The sequence below is a fragment of the Carcharhinus amblyrhynchos genome, chromosome 28 (genome assembly GCF_965287045.1).
Source record: "Carcharhinus amblyrhynchos chromosome 28, sCarAmb.v2.hapA, whole genome shotgun sequence".
NCBI lineage: Eukaryota > Metazoa > Chordata > Chondrichthyes > Carcharhiniformes > Carcharhinidae > Carcharhinus > Carcharhinus amblyrhynchos.
In genome coordinates, this window is record NC_137351.1 from 14,118,525 (window position 1) to 14,137,785 (window position 19,261).

At 41.5% G+C, this 19,261-nt stretch overlaps 1 protein-coding gene across 1 annotated transcript in view; it reads right to left on the bottom strand.

The window, feature by feature from the left end:
* The window catches only part of LOC145359623 (eukaryotic translation initiation factor 3 subunit J-like), a 37,189-nt gene that overhangs the window by 14,521 nt on the left and 3,407 nt on the right, over positions 1 to 19,261 (bottom strand). The window contains exons 3-5 of the mRNA XM_080214327.1: positions 7,725 to 7,770; positions 6,176 to 6,279; positions 5,027 to 5,141 (exon numbers count right to left, since the gene is read on the bottom strand). Coding sequence (XP_080070453.1) covers positions 5,027 to 5,141; positions 6,176 to 6,279; positions 7,725 to 7,770 — 265 coding nt within the window. The remainder of the gene's footprint in view (positions 1 to 5,026; positions 5,142 to 6,175; positions 6,280 to 7,724; positions 7,771 to 19,261) is intronic.

The window sequence follows — 19,261 nt, forward strand, 5'->3', positions numbered from 1 at the left end:
GTTCATCATCAATACATGTTCTATAATCTTTAACCAGTATGTGTGCAAAATGGTAATGAAAAAACTGCAATCACTCCAGGAACATGACTACTTTCAAAAGGTCCTTTTTTTAAACTACTGCCCTTCTTGTTTACACTCCTGCTGGGGGCTAGCCACGTTTCAACTTAGAAACATTCTGTGCCCATCAAACGCTAACAAATATTATAAGTCCTCTTCCCTGCAAACTTAAAAACAATTCAGCTCCTAGAGGATGACTCGTTTCCAACCATCTCAGCTCCGTGTCTCCAGCTCATCAATACTCACGACACTAGTCATTATTATATTATAAAAACATTAACCATTTTAGTCTTAAAATTTTAATCTGTCCTCAGCATCCACAAGATTTATACAGGAATGTGATTCCTTAGTTAGCTACGCCTCATTCTGATAACAGCCACGAACTGCCAGAATTTGATCAAATGCTTCTTGGCCTTTTGGAGAAGATCAAGTGTCAGATCAAGCCCCACTATTGGATATAATCTCTATTGTGGGGACCAAGAATTGGATTCAATTTGAATTGAAGCAAACAAGGAGACAGATTAGGGGTGTGTCCTGTCCACTTTGTACAGAGGCTTTGCAACTTCAGAATAGAACAGTATAGAATCCTACAGTGCACAAGGCTATTTGACCCATTGAGCCACCAGCAACAATCCCACCCAGACGCTATCCCTATAACCTCACGTACTTACCTTGCTAATCCCGCTGACATTAAGAGGCAATTTACCATGGCCAATCAAACTAACCCACACGTCGTTGGAATGCGGGAGGAAACTGGAGCACCCGAAAGAGTAAAAAGGCTTTTCAAAATTTGATTGAACATAATTTCACAATTTGCTGCAGTTTAAAACACAACCACTGGTTTGCTACTTCATTATTACAATCACAATATTACTGTAACCTGTTCTGACCAGTGAGCACACCAAAAAAAATCAGCATCATTTTCTTTCTGGCTTCATAGAAGTGCCTGGCAGTGTAATACATAATTGCGGGAAATTCTAGGGCAATCCAGGAGGGCCAAAAGCTCTACCTTCCAACCAAGCAGCACGAATTAAATGCCTTCACCTCAGTGAGGATTTTTTTAACCTACCAGGTTGATGAAGCCCAGCTATTCACTGGGCTAACAGAATGGTCAAAGGCAAGAAAAATTACTTTTTATTTAAATAAAACTTTCAAAAGGGTGTGTACTCAGAATCATCTACAGGGTTATGGGTGGGCAAAACCGAATTGGGGGATTTTCAAACTATTGAATTGCATTGGGTATTAATATTTTTACATTTGAATCCATTCTCACTGGGATATTTTATCCATTCTACAACTGTATGATTTCAAAACCCAGTTGCTGATTCTGGGTACAGGTTGCAGTTAACATTTAAGCAAATGCTGCATTGCAGGGCAAATCCAAGCAGTCTGTATGTATTTTTTTTACAAAAGGAGTTTTTAAATCAGTGACTCTATCACAATTACAAAACACAATCAGAAAAATTTCAGTGAACAGTTGCTGGCCGGTTATTCGACTTGACTAATTACACGCAAAGGCAAAAAGCAAATCGATCTTTCGGCATCTCGATCTAGCTTAAAATTCTACCCTGCAATTAAGTGCATTCTAGATGCAGACACATCAGGATACAATACAAATGGCATTTTAACTTCAACATCAAGTAGCATCCATGATACTTTAGCCCCATCTACAGCAAAGCAGCAGAACTGCACTACTTTTAATTGCAATTATATTCCTACTTTCTAGATTATAGACCACAGGTCATTCAATCCATCATTGAATTAAAAGTAATTGCGTGTAATTAGAGGCTGGCTAGGGTGAATGTTGGTCCTTTAGAGGATGAGAAAGGGGACCTAGTGGTAGGGGATGGGGATATGGCTAAGGTATTGAATAACTTTTTTGTTTCTGTCTTCACGGAGGAGGACGTGAATAATTTGCCGGGTGTTAGCGATAGAAAGGTGGTAGGATTGGAGGGTCTTAATGACATTACTGTTACTAGAAAGGCGGTGCTCGACAGACTGGAGGGGCTGATTGTGGACAAGTCCCCAGGACCGGATGGAATGCATCCGAGGGTCCTGAAAGAAATGGCGGAGGTGATAGTGGATGCCTTGGTGGTTATTTTCCAAACGTCGCTGGATTCCGGGGAAGTGCCGGATGATTGGAAAACGGCTAATGTTATGCCGTTGTTTAAGAAGGGTGCCAGGCAAAAGGCGGAGAATTATAGGCCGGTTAGTTTAACATCTGTGGTAGGTAAAATGTTAGAATCTGTCATTAAGGAGGAAATTGCGAGGCATCTTGAAGGGAATTGCTTGATAGAGCAGACGCAGCACGGTTTCATTAAAGGGAAGTCATGTCTGACAAATTTACTGGAGTTCTATGAGGATGTGTCTAGGGCGGTGGATAGAGGAGAGCCGGTGGATGTGGTCTTTCTAGATTTTCAGAAAGCGTTTGACAAAGTGCCTCACAAGAGGTTATTGCAGAAGGTCGAGGGACATGGAGTTGGGGGTAGGGTGTTAGCGTGGATAGAGGATTGGTTGTCAAATAGGAGGCAGAGAGTGGGGGTCAACGGGTGCTATTTGGATTGGCGGATGGTGACTAGTGGAGTGCCCCAGGGGTCGGTGCTGGGGCCTCAGCTTTTTACCATTTATATAGATGATCTGGAGGAGGGAACCGAGTGTAGAGTGTCGAAATTTGCTGATGACACCAAGATTGGGGGAACGGCAAATTGTGCGGAGGGTGTGGAGAGTCTGCAGAAGGATCTAGATAGGCTGGGCGAATGGGCCAGGAAATGGCAAATGGAATTTAATGTTGGCAAGTGTGAGGTGGTCCACTTTGGTAGGAAAAATGGTAGGAAGGACTATTTCTTACGAGGCGAAAAACTGCAGCAGGCGACGGTGCAGAGGGACCTCGGGGTCCTTGTGCATGAGTCGCAAAAACCCAGCTTGCAGGTGCAGCAGGTGGTCAGGAAGGCGAATGGGATGCTGGCCTTCATAGCGAAGGGGATTGAATATAAAAGTAGGGAGGTCTTGCTGCAGCTGTATAGGGCATTGGTGAGGCCGCAACTGGAGTACTGTGTGCATTTTTGGGCGCCGCACTTGCGCAAAGATATTTTGGCCTTGGAGGGAGTGCAGAGGAGGTTTACTAGGCTGATACCGGAGTTGAGGGGGTTGAGCTATGAGGAGAGGCTGAATAAACTGGGCTTGTACTCGTTAGAGTTTAGAAGAATGAGAGGAGATCTCATTGAGACGTATAAGATGATGAATGGGATGGATAGGATAGAGGTGGAAAGACTCTTCCCGCTCAAAAAAGACAATAGGACTAGGGGGCACAGCCTCAAGATAAAAGGGGGGCGGTTTAAAACGGAGTTGAGGAGGAACTTCTTCACTCAAAGGGTGGTGAATCTCTGGAATTCTCTGCCCGTTGAAGTGGTGGAGGCTGCCTCGCTAAATATTTTTAAGACGCGGGTTGATGGGTTTTTGATAGGAGAGGGGATTAAGGGTTATGGGGAGAGGGCGGGAAAGTGGAACTGAGCAGCGACAGATCAGCCATGATCTTATTGAATGGCGGGGCAGGCTCGAAGGGCTGGATGGCCTACTCCTGCTCCTATTTCTTATGTTCTTATGTTCTTATCATAAACATGATGGAATTAGGCCACTCGGCCCATCAAGTCTGCTCTGCCATTCAATCATGGCTGATATTTTTCTTATCCCCATTCTCCTGTCTTTTCCCCATAACCCCTAATCCCCTTATCGATCAAGAACCTATCTGTCTCTGTCTTAAAGACACTCAATGATCTGGCCTCCACAGCCTTCTGCAAAAATAACAACCCAATTAGTCTCACCCGCGTGCTCTTTCCCCATTGCCTCACAAGCATCTCCTTTTACGATTAAACGCCGTCTCCTATAGCAATCAACATTAAAGCCTTACACTGGAGAGAGCAGAGTGCATGGCTTCTTCCAGATTGACTGTTGTGACTCAGCCAGAATAGCTAACACAATCAGCTGCACTTCCCAACCACATTCGAGATCAAGGGTTTTATTACTGAATCTTTCCTACTAACCAGCAGAAAGAATTTGATACACAACCCAGCTTCCTTCTCAGGTTTCACAGCTTGCTAAATAACACTGAACAACTTACAAATAACCTTCAGGCCCCTTTTCCCCACTGACCACATGGACTTGCAGCTGTTCAAGAAGGCAATTCACCATCACCTTTCAAAGGCAATAAATACAGGCCAAGCTAGCAGTATCCACATCCCACAAATAAGTAAACAGAAGAAAATGGAATGGGCAATCATTTACACATCCCTCTATTGCCTGCCCAAGATCAGCATAGGCCCAAGTTCAAGCTGGGATCTTCTTGGTCAGTGAGCTCAGTGATACATAAATATTTGCTACTTAGTGTGAAATTCTCGGAAATTCAGTGTTATTTAGCAAGCAATTCCTGGAAGTCAAGATGATATCCACCCAGGTCCCTATAGCAATTCTTCAGCTGGAATTTAGTTCAAAATGTAGCCTAATTACATTGGAATCCAAGATAGAGCAATGATTATCACCATGAACAATCTAGGGCACCTACAAGCCATTCAAATGTTACACCAACGTCATAAAATTTTAAAATTGCATTAAATTTTACAACTAGATTGGAGCTTGCACCAATGTGGGAATAGTACAAAAACTTTAATGTAACTGAAATTACATGAGAGGAATTTCTTCAGCCAGAGTGTGGTGAATCTGTGGAACTCTTTGCCACAGAAGGCTGAGGAGACCAGGTCGTTGAGTATCTTTAAGACAGAGATAGATAGGATCTTGACAGATAGGGAATCAGGGTTATGGGGAAAAGGCAGAAAAATGGGGATGAGAAAAATATCAGCCATTATTGAATGGCAGAGTAGACTCAATGGGCCGAGTGGCCTAATTCTGCTCCTATGTTTTATAGTCTAAGTTCATGTGACTTAAGGAAGTTACTGAACGTTTATTCCCAACTTACCAAATGTGTCCTTTGCTACTTCCAGGTCCGCTTGTTCTTGTAGCTTTGTTAGTCGGAGTTTTTCTGCTAGTTGTTCCTCTGGCGAAAGCTCCACTGGTTCTGCTGATTTCTCTAACTGAAAAACAATGTACATTGGAATGGACAGGTGGAATACAAAATGACAGAGTAATTCTGAGTAACACCATTAAAATGTCAATCCACTCATTTTTATTTCCCAGAGATTCACTGTCTGCGTACCTGTTCTTCTCTCAAACACCTAACCTGCACATCTTTGGACTCTAGGAAGAAACTCTCACAGACACGGGGAAAAGGTGCAAACTCCATACAGACAGTCAAGGCTGTAATTGAACCTAGGTCCCTAGCACTTTGAGACAGCAATGCTAAGCATTGTGTTGCCCCAGTTGACTTGTTTCATTACGAATATCCATGTTTATTAACGAAGAGAGAGAATAACACAACAAATTTGCATAGACAGCTTCCACTAAAATGTGGAAATCTGATTTAAAAATTTAAATATAAAAATAAGGACACAATATACAGCTTTAAAACTGAAGATCGAATACAACTGTGCACCTTGGTTCAAATAATCTTGGCTTCCTTTAGAAACAGCACAAGAGGTGGGTTACTGTATACAATCCATAGAGACTGGGGTAAATAGAACAGAAGTCCAGACTCAAGCAGAATGTCAATGTATCAGCGAGTGCATGCTATTGCATTGTTAAGCTAATTGCCTTACTAAAGGCAGATAATGGTTACTGGTTCAACTTCCTAAAGAGTATAAAACAGATGTAGCTGTAACAGTTGCTTCAGGGAAACCATATGGAGTTTGTGTCTCTGCTGAACAGTAAGAGTAAACTTGAAGGTAAAAGATAAGCTGCTGTGTTGCTCTTCCATCATATATTAGCATCTGATATTAACACATTTTATTTCTGAATCAGAATTATGAACTACCAGTTCACTTTGTCAAGATTTATACATTCTCAAACTTATAAGTGAAGGGCTGAAAGTCCTCTATGGCTTTGTGCAACTCTGACCAGCTGAACTTCATATGTTGATGCCTGATGCATTGCATTTTAAGACTTGTATCTTTCAGCAGTATTAATTCCCACAGTAGTAGTGCTACACCTTGAGGGATATAGAGCAACTTACATTCTTTAACGCCTCCTGTTTTTTCTTCTTCAGTTGCCTTTCTTTTTCCTCCCTCTCCTTAATCCGGTCACTTAATTTCTTCTTTTCCGAAATCTTTACCTCTACTGTAAGAATTTCAGAGAAGTCAAAACCATAGCTGGTGAGGTGGTAGCTATTACTGCGATAAGCAAACACTGAAAAGATTTTTTCACTTTTTATTTCGCCCTTACCTACAATATCCAACAGGATATCTCCCTATATTTTGTTTCAAATGTATGGGATTTATACTGCACAGTCCCCAGAAGGCTACAGTAGCCACTGTATCATAATGAACCAGCATTAAATACATATTCGAAATTCCTCCATTTCCACAGATTTTGGAAGGTTACTACACAACAACCTGAAAGCAGTTTACCTGTCCCTCTATGTTCAAGCAGGGAACAAATGTACTTTTAAAATCTGAGGAAGCAACCGTTCACAGAGCTGGATATTCTACCATGTTATAAAATTTTAGCCCTAACCCCAGCCTAGCCCTCTCCTGAAGGAGCTGCCTAACAAAGAAACAATGTTCCGCTGACCCTTACCACCCTCGGATACTCCAAAGAAGTGAGTACACTTGATGTGTAACCCTGGCTGGTGAGTCTCAGCTGGCTATTTAAGCAGAATGGAAAGTCATAAACAATTCAATGGAAACTTGGCTAACAGGGAAAAGCACAAGATTTGGGGGCTCAGGTTTAAAAGACATTAAAATCAGCACAAGCACCTGACGAGGGCAAGGCCATAAACACTGTTTTGTGACAATGTGTAAAGAATATAAAAGTTAAGATGCAACTGTAAATTTATATAAATCTGCCCAGCGCACCAATGAAAATTTACCTGCTCTTCTTCAAATCGTGCCATGGGATCCTTTCACACAAACTGAGGGGGAAACGGAGTTTAATGCCCCATCTGAGAAACCATGCTCCGATTGTGTAACTCATCCTCCTGGATGTGTCATCCTCAATTTTGCACTAAACTGCTTTGGAGGAGGCCAGGACTTTTTGACTCAGAAACAGCAGTGCTACCAACTGAGCTTAAAAAAAAGACCACAGCCCTTTTAATTCACCTTCTATCATCCTGGTAGTTGGATGATTTGATAACAGAATTGTTGATTAATCATAGTGATTGCTCTCTATCAATGAGTTTACAAACTGGCCAGACATGAAGGGAGGAAAACCCCCAGTGGTCGCAGCTTAGGAACAATAAGTCCAAAGTCACTTGTTCCACCCGAACTCACTTCACCAATGTCATGATTCAAATCATCTACACAATATCCCAAAATATTATTCCTTTTGAATGAATTGTTACTAAACCTTTTCCTGCAAACACCTTAGGAGGTGTGTTCCGTAAATTGACCAACCGCTCAGCGAAAGGAAGATCTCTCTTCAAATTTAGCCTCTATTCTCTCTTTCTGCTGTTCCGGGCAAGCTTTAAACAGTTATCTATGATCCACACAACCTAGTCCCTCTAGAATTCTAAAATCAGCCATTACATCACCTCTGATCAAGAATAAAGAAATCTGCAGGTTTACCTTGTTTTACTGGTTTCTTTTCTTCTTCATCATCATCCCAGTTATCCTACAGAAACAAAAGAAGGTATTTAAATTCCTAATCCACATTCCTTAAAATGAAGTCACCAACAGAATGTTCTAAAACCTCCAAGTTACTTTCATTCTTGTACCCCACTTGTTACAACTTTGTGGAGAGCAAAGCTATCCTGACAAACTTCATCCTTAAGTCTTAAAAGGACTTGCTGCTAAGATAGTTGATGTGTTGGTTTTAATTTTCCAAAATTTCCTAGATTCACAGATGGTTCCTTGACACTGGAAAATAGTGAACAACTCCTTTAACCAAAAAGAGAGGGAGAAAGAAAACAGGAAACTACAAGCCAGTTAGCTTAATATCTATTAAAGGGAAAATGCTAGAAACTAATGATAAAACCATATGAGTCAGGCATTTGGCAAAATTCAGGGTAATCAGGCAGCGACAATTTATTGGAGTTCTTTCAAGTAATGAGCATTTTGGATAAAGGGGAAATCACTGGATGTACTGTACTTAGATTTTCAGAAGGCATTTGATAAAATGCTGTATCAAAGGTTATTGCAAAAAAAAAGCTCATGGTTCATATGGTAACATACTGGACTGGACTGAAAGTTGGCCAGCTAACAAGAAATAGAGAATAGGCATAAATAGTTTTCTTTCTGGATGGCAAGTGGTGTGCCTCAGGGATCAGTGCTAAGGCCTCAGTTCATTATAATTTTTAAAAATGATTTGGATGAAGGCACCAAAGGAATGGTTGCTAAATTTGCCGATGACACAAAGATAGTATACTAAAATGCGAACACAAACCCAGGAGGCCATAAAGGGCTAATATAGAGCAATTGAGTATGCAAAGACTTGGCATATGGAACTTTTTTGGCGAGGGAAATTAAAGACAGAAGTAAAAAAGTTATGCTTCAGTTATACAGGGAAATGGTGAGACCACCATCTGGAATTACGTACAGTATTGATCTCCGGATTGAAGAAAGGATGTAAATGCATTGGAAACAGTTCAAAGAAAGCTCACTAGAGTAATAACTGGAATGGGCTCGTCATCTGGTAAGGAAAGGTTGGCCAGGCCAGCTTGTTTGCAGAAGAGTAGAGGCGACTTGATTGAAACATAAAAGATCTTCACGAAGTGAATGTGAGAGGACGTTTTCTTTTGTGGGAGAATCTAGAGGTAGGAGACACTGTTTTAAATAAGGAGTCACCCATTTCAGACAGAGATTAAGGGAATTATTTTTCACTGACAAAGTTATGAGTCTTTGAAGCACTCTTCCTTAGAAGACAATGGAAGCAGAGTCTTTGAATATTTTTAAGGCAGTGCTAGATTCCTGATAAGGGGGTGAAAGATTATTTGGGTAGGTGGGAAGTTACAATCAGAACAGCCGTAATCTTGAATGGCGGAGCAGGTTTGAAGGGCCAAGTGGCCTACTGCTGCTCCTAATTTTTAATGTTTGTATGTCCCGTGCAATGTAAACTGCAAAAGGAGCCATCAAATCATTCAAATCCTAGTGTACCTTGTTTATGGAGTACAACACAGTGTGCTATTAAGCCGCAGATGAAAAGATCCAAGCTCAATCCCGAGTCTGTACTGAGCTGATCTCACAGCAGCCGCTGAGGTACATTTCGCCTCGGCATTCTTGGGACAGGGAGGCAATAGATTGTCGCAGACTTCTGCTAATGGCTTCAGTGGCCTCTGTTGGTAAAAGGCATGTGTAAATAGCAACGGTGGTAGGATCAGAACACTGTAGTGCCCTCTCAATACTTAGTGCCTTGGTTACATTGTGGTGAGGTACCAAAAGGCCTTCCCCAGTGAAACTGTACCGGTGAACAGAGTACACCGTAAGGAGGTGAAAATTGGTGAGGGGAGGGGGAATAAGCATTAAATGCAAAAATAACAAAAGTAACTGCTTAACAGAGAAGACTGAGTGGTGACCCAATAGAATTCTTTAAAGCTAACATACAGATACACTGAGCACTCAGGAAGGCAAATCGTATGTTGGCCTTCATTGCAAGAGCACTGGAGTACAGGAACAAGGATGCCTTACTGCAACTGTACAGCGCAAGACCACACCTGGAATAGTGTGTAGTATAGTGTCCTTCTAGAGGGAGTGCAGCAAAGGTTCACCAGACCCCGATGCCTGGGATGGCAGATTGTCTTATAAGAGATTGGGTCGACTGAACCAATGTCCACTGGAATTCAGAAGAATGAGGGGGATTTCATTTAAACCTATAAAATTCTGACAGGGCTGGACAAAGTGGATACAGGAGTGTTATTTCCTCTGGCTAGCAGTAGGGTCCAGGATAATAGGTGACAGTCTCAATGAGGATTGAGACGAGAACAAATTTCTTTGCTCACAGGGTGGTGAACCTGAGGAATTCTCTACCACAGAAGGCGGTGGAAGCCATCATTGAATACATTTAAAAAAGAAATGGATGGTTTGCTGGACTCTACAGGCGTCCGGGGCGAGCACAGCATCATGACATAAGACAGTGAATCAGTCATGATCACATCGAATGGCAGAGCAGGTTCCAAGGGCTGAAAGGCCGGCTCCTATTTTCCATGCTTAAGATTATGAAACGGTTTGTTACATAAGATGTAGAGAAAATGTCCCAACTGCAGGTGAACGGAACCTTTTTATAGGTGAACATGAGGATGAAAGGAAAAGAATAGGTTGGTGGAACACAAATATTGGCACGACCCAACTGGGCGAATGGAGCTGCTTCTGTGCTGTTAATATTAATGTAACACACTGGAATGTTCAAAATACTTGGCTCCTAAGCAATGTGTGAGAAAAAGATCAAGGTATGTTATAACAGTGAGTTAAGATGATGCCACCTCTCCCTCTTTACCTACCTTGACCAAGTCTAATTACAGTTACCCCTTGATGTCACTGTGTAAGAAGCCATCAGAAGGAAAGCCAGTTTCACACTTTCACCTCCATTTTCCCAAACACATCCTCTAAAGCAGCCACTAAACTTCCATCCCAACTTTCCTGCAGAAACTAGAAATTTGGATTTTACTCTGCAAATCGGGCACAGGTTTGATGGCATAGGTTGGAATACCAACTAGTATCAACATTTCCAAATGACAAAAGAGAGCAGCAGATCATTAGGCTCATATGCAGACATAATTCAATTTTCAATTAAAAAAACATGCATTATTGGTTACTTATGCTATTTATTTACAGTTAAGTGGAAATTATTGAACGATTCAGAAGTAGTGAAACATGGAAACAAGTTCTTCTTCAGTACAGGAATTGGGAGATGTAAAACAGGCCAGTGGGCAGTTATAATTTCAGTACGACATTCATATAGGAAACATTTACAATCAGGGAGACAGTCAAACAAAAAAAAGGAAATATGCCTTTGCAGACCAACTTACAAGTAAGATTTTTAAATATATTGTTTAAATGCCTAGTCTTTAGCTTATTACAGCAAATTGTTCATTCTTTTGCCTTTATGCAACACTTAAGTTCACAACATGGAACCTGAAAGCATAATGCACAACATTAAATTGTACATTACTTGATGGCAACAAATTACCACGTTAACAAATTAAAGAGTTCCAATAAAAAAAAGTTTTAATCAGGGACATCAATATATTAAAAGTACAGAGAACTGGCGGTATTGAATTACGCCATGAGCCTGATGTGGTTGCTAAACAGAGGCTCAATGAGTCAAATGCCTATATCAGTGCCGCAGAAGCCTACAATCTCAGGTTGCTAATATGAATAGATCTTGCGTCTTCTGACTTGGGATTTCTCCATCAATGAGGCAATATTGCTAAATCCTGCCATATCCAAACCTCAGGTGCAAAAACTTCAACAAGGCTTCCTCATTTTACCAATTTGGTACAAGGTTTTGGCAGCAGAGACAATGCCCGAGGGAAGCAGGCCAAAACCACCAGTCCTACAAGACGGTACTGGACAGCTCAAATGTAGTCACACTCCTTAATCAAACGTGGACATTGGACCTAGGATGTGGATTGCAGCAGCTGGCAATTCATTGGAATCTTGTCAAGATATCTTGAGGATTTAGAGCATCCATTTTCCATGGAAAACGAAGTCAAAGATTATTGTCAAAGATCAACCAGTTGCAAGAGAAAATCAATACTTGGGAGGCAGTTTCCAGCCTTTGAAAGGCCAATATTTACAGAGGTGGATCAGATTCTGGAATGAATTATTACTTTTATTGAAAGTTAATGTTAAGAAATAATGCAAGGTTTAGGATAAAAATAGAACATAAAACATGAAAATAAGAAGCCAAGCAAAACAGGCTTTTGCACAAATGTGCAAAAATAACAGGAAAAGCACAGGTCTGTCCCACACACCCCACATCATTCTACCAGCCACCATATAACCTGAGACACAAAAGCAGAGATAGGGCCTGAAGCAAAGCCAAGAACAAACACATCAGGAATTCCCCTCTAACCTCCAACGTGTTCCAGGAGAGCACAGTGACATTGTTCCCCATGTCTTTTCTCATGACAATTTGATGCTGCTTCAGGGTCATTAAAAAAAGTAGTCCCAGTGTTAAATTACCTCTGGACACCTCACTAATGTTCCCTGTGAGGAAATATTCTATTTACAAATCTTTAAGGTGGCCTGGCACTGTGATTGCCCTCCCCTCTAGTGACGGTTTGGGGAAATGCAATCCTATGCAGGACATTTACTCAGCCGTAGAGAGGAGGTGACGTGTTACGAAGGGCTAGGATTCTTCACATTTGGCTCCACATTCCTGAAAATTTATTTATACCTTACCAATATCTATATCAAATATTTTTGACTATGGAGACATTTAGAGGTCTGTGCAAACCCTTGGTTTTTCCTAATCTGACAGGGCTGGGAAAGTGGGCTGTCTCTCTGCAGTGACTCAGAATCAGGTAGCCAGAAACTACACCTGTGGATTTCTCAGCAGTTTCATTTGGAAATTCAAGGACAAGACTAGATTTCAGGACATGGCAAACATTCAGCTGATCAAAGAAAAAGTTAAAGTTCAACCAATGACTACTAATAAGTTAATTCAGAAAGTTTTAAAAGGAAAGCCACACCATCAATGGCAAAACCCTATCATGTTTTCCAGCAAGCGATCTGCAAACGGAAAAGTCTAACTGGACTAACATTTTAGAGTCAGTTTATTTAAAAACTCATGGCAGAGGCTGCCTGCTATTGGCCAGCGGCAGGATTTTGATCCTGCTGTTGTCAACAGGGTTTCCTGTTCTATTCAGGAAACCTGCATCGGCGAGAAAGGCCTGAAAATTCAGCCATTGTTTCAAAAAGATATATGGCAATTTGGCTCATCATGTCCATGTCATCCAAGAAAGAACTAGCCAGTCAAATTCCACCTTCTGCACCTGATTCCACAGCCCTGTAGGTTATGGCAACTCCAGAGCTTACCCAAGTGTTTTATGATGGCAGCAATTACTGCCAATGCCTTGCATGGGAAAGCTATACAGTTCTGCTGAAACATATAAGATGATTAGAGGTTTAGATAGGGTGGATAGTGATAGCCTTTTTCCTCGGATGGAGAATGCTAGCACGAGGGGGCATGGCTTTAAATTAAGGGGTGGTAGTTATAGGACGGATGTCAGGGGTAGGTTCTTTACCCAGAGGGTGGTGAGGGATTGGAATGCCCTGCCTGCTGCGGTTGTAAATGCGCCTAGTTTGGGGGCGTTTAAGAGATCTATGGATAGGTTTATGGACGAAAAGGGATTGGTTTAGATTAGTGGGTCAGTGTTTTGTTTTTAAAAAACTGGTCGGCGCAACATCGTGGGCCGAAGGGCCTGTTCTGCGCTGTAATGTTCTATGTTCTATGATATTATTGCAAACGACTGGATAGGCAGCAGCTGGTGAGGGAGGCTTATCACAGTTATTAAACACAGTCATTAAAAAAGCTTCACCCTCTCCAAGTTAGTGAGGTGGAGGGGAGGAATGGAGCTCAGATCGAGATGCGGAAGCTCCTGAAGTGAAGGTCGCAAATTCCAGATTACAACCTTCATGTTCCATATTTGCAACTCTAGGGCTTCTCCAGGTTAGATCTTATTCAAATTCTGAAGCTGTTTACCCAGTGTTTAGCTCCCTGGCGGGTAGGCATTCAGGGTCCCTGAAAGCTGCGGGAAGTCATACTCAGACCGCCAGCCTACTGCAGGGCTCAAACCAAGTGAATAAGATCCGACCAGTAAATGACAATACCGGTTATCTGTGTGCACAGATGGATCAGTATTAGCCACCTCTACCAGCCTTTCAGGCAGTGAGTTTCTGCCACCTATCCCTTCCCCCAAAAAAACAGCCTTGATAAAAAAAATTACTCAACTTCTCTCCATTCTTCCACCAACTGCAAATATTTTAAAACCTATGACTCCTGGTTACTGATCTTTTTAATGGAAATGGGTTCTTCTAAAATTGAGTGACCTTCTCCATACAGGTCACTCAATTTTATACACCTCAAATTTTCCCCTCAGCCCCTTCTGTTCCAAAAAACCCCAGTCTATCCATCAGTATCGTAACTAAAACTCTCAATTTCTGGCAACATTCTCATAGATCTCAGCATCCCTTCCATGTAATTTCATCCTTCCTGTAATGGATTCACCAGACTCAGAACACAGTAGTCAACCTAGTGGTCTAAGTCGTGCTTTATGCAGCTCCAGCAAAACTGCTCTTACGCGCTAAGCTTCAGCCAATTGGAGAGGCGGTGGCATAAGTATATTGTTAATGAATTAGTAATCCGGGGGCCAGGGCTTAAATGGTGAAATTTGAATTCAAAAAAATAAAATATGGAATTAAAAGTCTGTGAAATCATTGATTAACATTTGGTTCACTTTGGGGAAAGAAATCTGCCATCCTTACCTGCTCTGGCCTACGTGTGACCCTTAAATGGCCTCAAGGGCAATTCCGAACGTGCCTAGCCAACAATGTCCACATCTCACCAATAAAAACAAGCACAGGATCTCTCATGCCTTCTTGGTCACATTTCCTTGCCTGGCTACCTTAACGGATCTGTACACACACATTCCAATGTGTCTCTCTCTGTTGCCCGACACACATCAGAATCTTATTATTTGTGTATTCTTTTTTTCCTGTTTGTCCTCCCCAAATGTATTCCTTTACAAAATCAGGCCAACAACATTAACCCCTATTCCACATATAGACACAGGCACACAGACAATACACTCCCAGTAGTTGGTCTGAACAATGCACTGGATAGCTACACCTTATAGAGAGGGAATATGAAGTAATCCTTTAGATTTTCTATCAAATTGCTCAGTTCAACCATCTCTCAGCTACAATATTGTTACTGTGCTGAACACTATCCTAAAACGATGACTTTCAGTCTTGTTATATAGGCAACATTTACAAATGCTGACATTCCCATCATAATCTTCAGAAGACTGCATTAGCTATCCTAAAAAAAAGTGATGTTATTAGTACATAAAATTTTACAATCCAGAAACAGAATATTCAGCCCAACTGGCCTAATGTGGTGTTTAAAACTCTACGCAAGCTTCCCTCTCATTAGCACATCCTTTAAATACGTCTAAATACCAACCAAGCCACGTGATAGTGAGTTCCACATTCTCAGCAAGGATTACTCCAAAAATTCATTGGGGCACAACAGAAATAGTCTCAATGTCTCAACCAGTGGAGCAAAATCCATAAATCTGAAGACCCTAGGGAACCTGATTATTTAATGTTGTAGTCTTATTGCTGTGATACTGTTCCTCAAATGAAATCGCACATCATCACCACCAGCGGCAAAATTGAGTCACAAGCCAGATCCGAAAGGATTAAATTTTGTTTTAATGCATGTTCTCCGCAGCTCAAATGGTACTAAATATTAGTTCTTGTGAAAAGCAATTTGACCTTAACCCCATGTTCCTCTCTCTCTAGATACTGCCTGACCCAGACTGCCTCAAACACTTTCCATTTTTATTTGAGATATGCAGGAGCTATAGCATTTTGCTTTTATCTTTGCAGTTATCAAATTTCAGAGTGACTACCGCATTTACTAAATCCAAAAATCCATGATTCATGCTACCCCTAGTTATGTGGGCCCAATTCAGAGGGCTGAAAACTAGATATATTCACCATAAAATATTCAGCCGTGAGTTCAAGGTTCGATTTCAAGCTGATGACGTAACAAGTGAGTCATCTACAAGCGTCAGCAAACCAAGTCTTGATTTTGCTGACAACTTAAAAACTTTTCAACCTTGTTCTGGCATTTCAGATCACCAGCTTTACTGAATGAGCCTGCCAATATATTAGGCAATACATTCAGAGGTATCACTAGGATTACTGTAAAATGAGTTCAAATTTTGGGTACCAGTGAACTATCAGTATGGTTTCAGTCACGCTGAATAAGCTTTCTCTCTGACTATATCACCAGTTCAACCCAGCAAAATGAGTGTAGATTTCAGACAGAGAGCACAAGCATTAGCATTGAACATCAAGCCCATGGAACATTCCATCCACCTATGGTACGAGTGTTGGGTCACTCAGGCACTGCTCTTTAGTCTGAGGGGCCTACGGTGTTAAATTTTATCACCGTTTTGCTCACTCTCATATCAGTGTCCTCTCTCTGTGTGACACAGAGAACTCGTCCCTGAAATAAGAACTAGGGACCAGAATGGGGAAGGGGTATCCATGAGATTAGTGCTTGGGTCTCAGAAGTTGTTGGATACTGCGCATCAGGGCAATTGGGGTTTGGTTGGGTGGTGAGAGAGCTGGGAAGAAGGTAGGCTGATCATGGGATGAGTATTTACTGTCAGCAGAGGAACCAGAATTGGAATCCAGTCCATTTAGCCTGAGATCATGAGTAACCTGCAGACTAACTTCATGTAACTGTCTTTCCCTTATTCCCTTAATACTGTTGGTCCTGGGAATTTGTCATTTTTTAATGTCAATATATTTTCATGACTCTATTTTGCTCACTTCAATTTTGTTGAGTCCATGGTATATTAGTTCTTTCGGGATGCCTAGTAAGCTACTGTATTTCTCACAAACGGTGACATAAAGTAATCATCCAACATGTTGTAAATGCCATATTTTAATTTGCATTATTGATGTTAGTAGTTTAAGGAGCCTACAAAGCTCCCCACAACTTCTTTCCAAATTCAAGTCACATTAGTATCTCCTGCAAGCTGTTTCTTGTATGCTTTTTGCAGCTCTTTAAAATATGTTTTGTTACTCTTTGCATTTCTCCCTGTTGTCAGGATCTGTGTTTGCTTTTTTATTTTTGTGAACTTTTTCTCCTTTCAGTATAATGCTGCGCTTTCAATTTTTAAAGAAACTGTCCGGAGTTGGGGACGAGGCTGTATGCAGTGGTAACACCTGTGGCAGGGCAGTGATCAGCCTAGGTTTCTGGTACTGCCACTGGTACGCAGCATTTAACTCATATGGCTCCAAGTAACTCCTTATCCATTCATGGGATGTGGGTGTCGTTGGCTGGACATTTATTGTCTATCCCTGAGGAGCAATTAAGAGTCAGCCACATTGCTCTGGATCTGGGGTCACATGTAGGCCGGACCAGGTGAGGACAGATTTGCACTCCTAAAGGAACCAGATGGATTTTTACAACAATCAACAATAATTTCACGGTCAGTTAAACTTTTTAAATTCCAGAGTTTTAAAAGTTAAAAATTTTTATTAGCTCTCTTGTCTCTGCTACATGCTTATCTTAATCGCTGTTCGATACAATCGACCATTTCATAGCTACTACCACAGAGACCATAATCTTACATCCTTTCTCTACTGCTTAGTACAACCTGTAAAGTCTCCATTACCTACTTATTCTGTCCTTAATTAGTAACGATAGTAAACGTCACCCCTATCATTTCCTTTTTCCTCTCACCTTCCCTAAAGACCTAGTATGTTTAGTTCCCAGTCCTGACTGTCTCAGTAATGGCTACCAAGCATACACGCTAAGCTGAATTTGTTCCTTATACTCTGTGTAAATAATGCTCATTAGGCCTACGCTTGTGCTAAACTGCTCTCTCACTCCAATATTTTACTCGCATACTCCTTATTGCTCTTTCCTGGTTTAACTACTTTACATTGTTTCGCTTTCTCTTTACATGTAATGCCCAAGGCATCATTCCTGATTGTTACTGTAACTATATTCTTCCTAGTTTTATAATTATTTTTCCACCTGGAAGTTCTCACCCTCCCCCACTTCCTGGTTTAAATTCACCTATTACAACCCTAATTATCACCACCCCCCCCCTCCCAAATGTGGTCCCAACTGGAGCCCAATTTCTTCTGAACCCAGCAATGGAGTCAGCATCGCAGGGAATGGAACTCCTCCTTTCCCACATCATCCTTTGCTACATGTTCACTTCCAGGAACTCCTTATCCCAATTTGCATGTGGCTCACGTCAGGCTACAGACCTCAAAATCAGGCTCTTTAAGGTCACCCCTAGTACTCTGCAAACATGCTTTTCTATGTTGTTGGTTTCAACAATATCCTTTCAAACTAGTTTGCGATGTCCCACTCTCATATGGTGGGTAACATAACAACTTTTGATCTTACAAAGAATGCCATCTAATCATTGAATCCCTTATATTTCACCCTTCGCTTGTATTCCCCTTACTCTAGATGCTATCAATCACACCAATCCCATTCTGATCCTGTACCTCTCCACGAGATGTGACAAATGTTTGGGACAAATTCTAGCTCAATGACTGAGCCAGGAAGATTCATGATGAAAACCATCTACTACCATTTATAATTATATTTCAATTTGTTCTAAATTTGACAAATCGAGCAGCCTGCCATATAAATACTCATTGCCTCAAGCTTATGTGAATCATTAAAAACATTGGAAGCAAAACAACACCAAATGTGCAACTTTACATTGACTACAATGCTCTTGATTATGACACCTAGAGCGATTAGGTACCATGGTGAATGGGAGTAGTACCTCAATACCATACGCAAGAGATTTTCCATTGGTGGGCATGTGGGGGAAAAGGGGAAGGTGACTGAGCATTCTCTCTGCTTGCCCCATTTCACACAAAACTCCAATATATCGAGGAATGAGACAAAGTGGACATGAGTACAGGCTGGTGGCAGCAAGAGCACTCTGGCTCCTCCATGCTCCACAGAAGGGGAAATCACATATAAGATGATTAGAGGTTTAGACACGGTGGATAGTGATAGCCTTTTTCCTAGGATGGAGAAAGCTAGCACGAGGGGGCACGGCTTTAAATTAAGGGGGGGGTAGTTATAGGACTGATGTCAGGGGTAGGTTCTTTACCCAGAGGGTGGTGAGGGACTGGAATGCCCTGCCAGCTGCAGTTGTAAATGCGCCTAGTTTGGGGGCGTTTAAGAGATCTGTGGATAGGTTTATGGACGAAATGGGATTGGTTTAGATTAATGGGTTAGTGTTTTTTTTTAAAAAGCTGGTCGGCGCAACATCGTGGGCCGAAGGGCCTGTTCTGCGCTGTAATGTTCTATGTTAATGCAGGAGGCAGCCATTTGGCCCATATTGATTGCACTCTCTCTCCAAATGAGCAATTAACCGAATGCC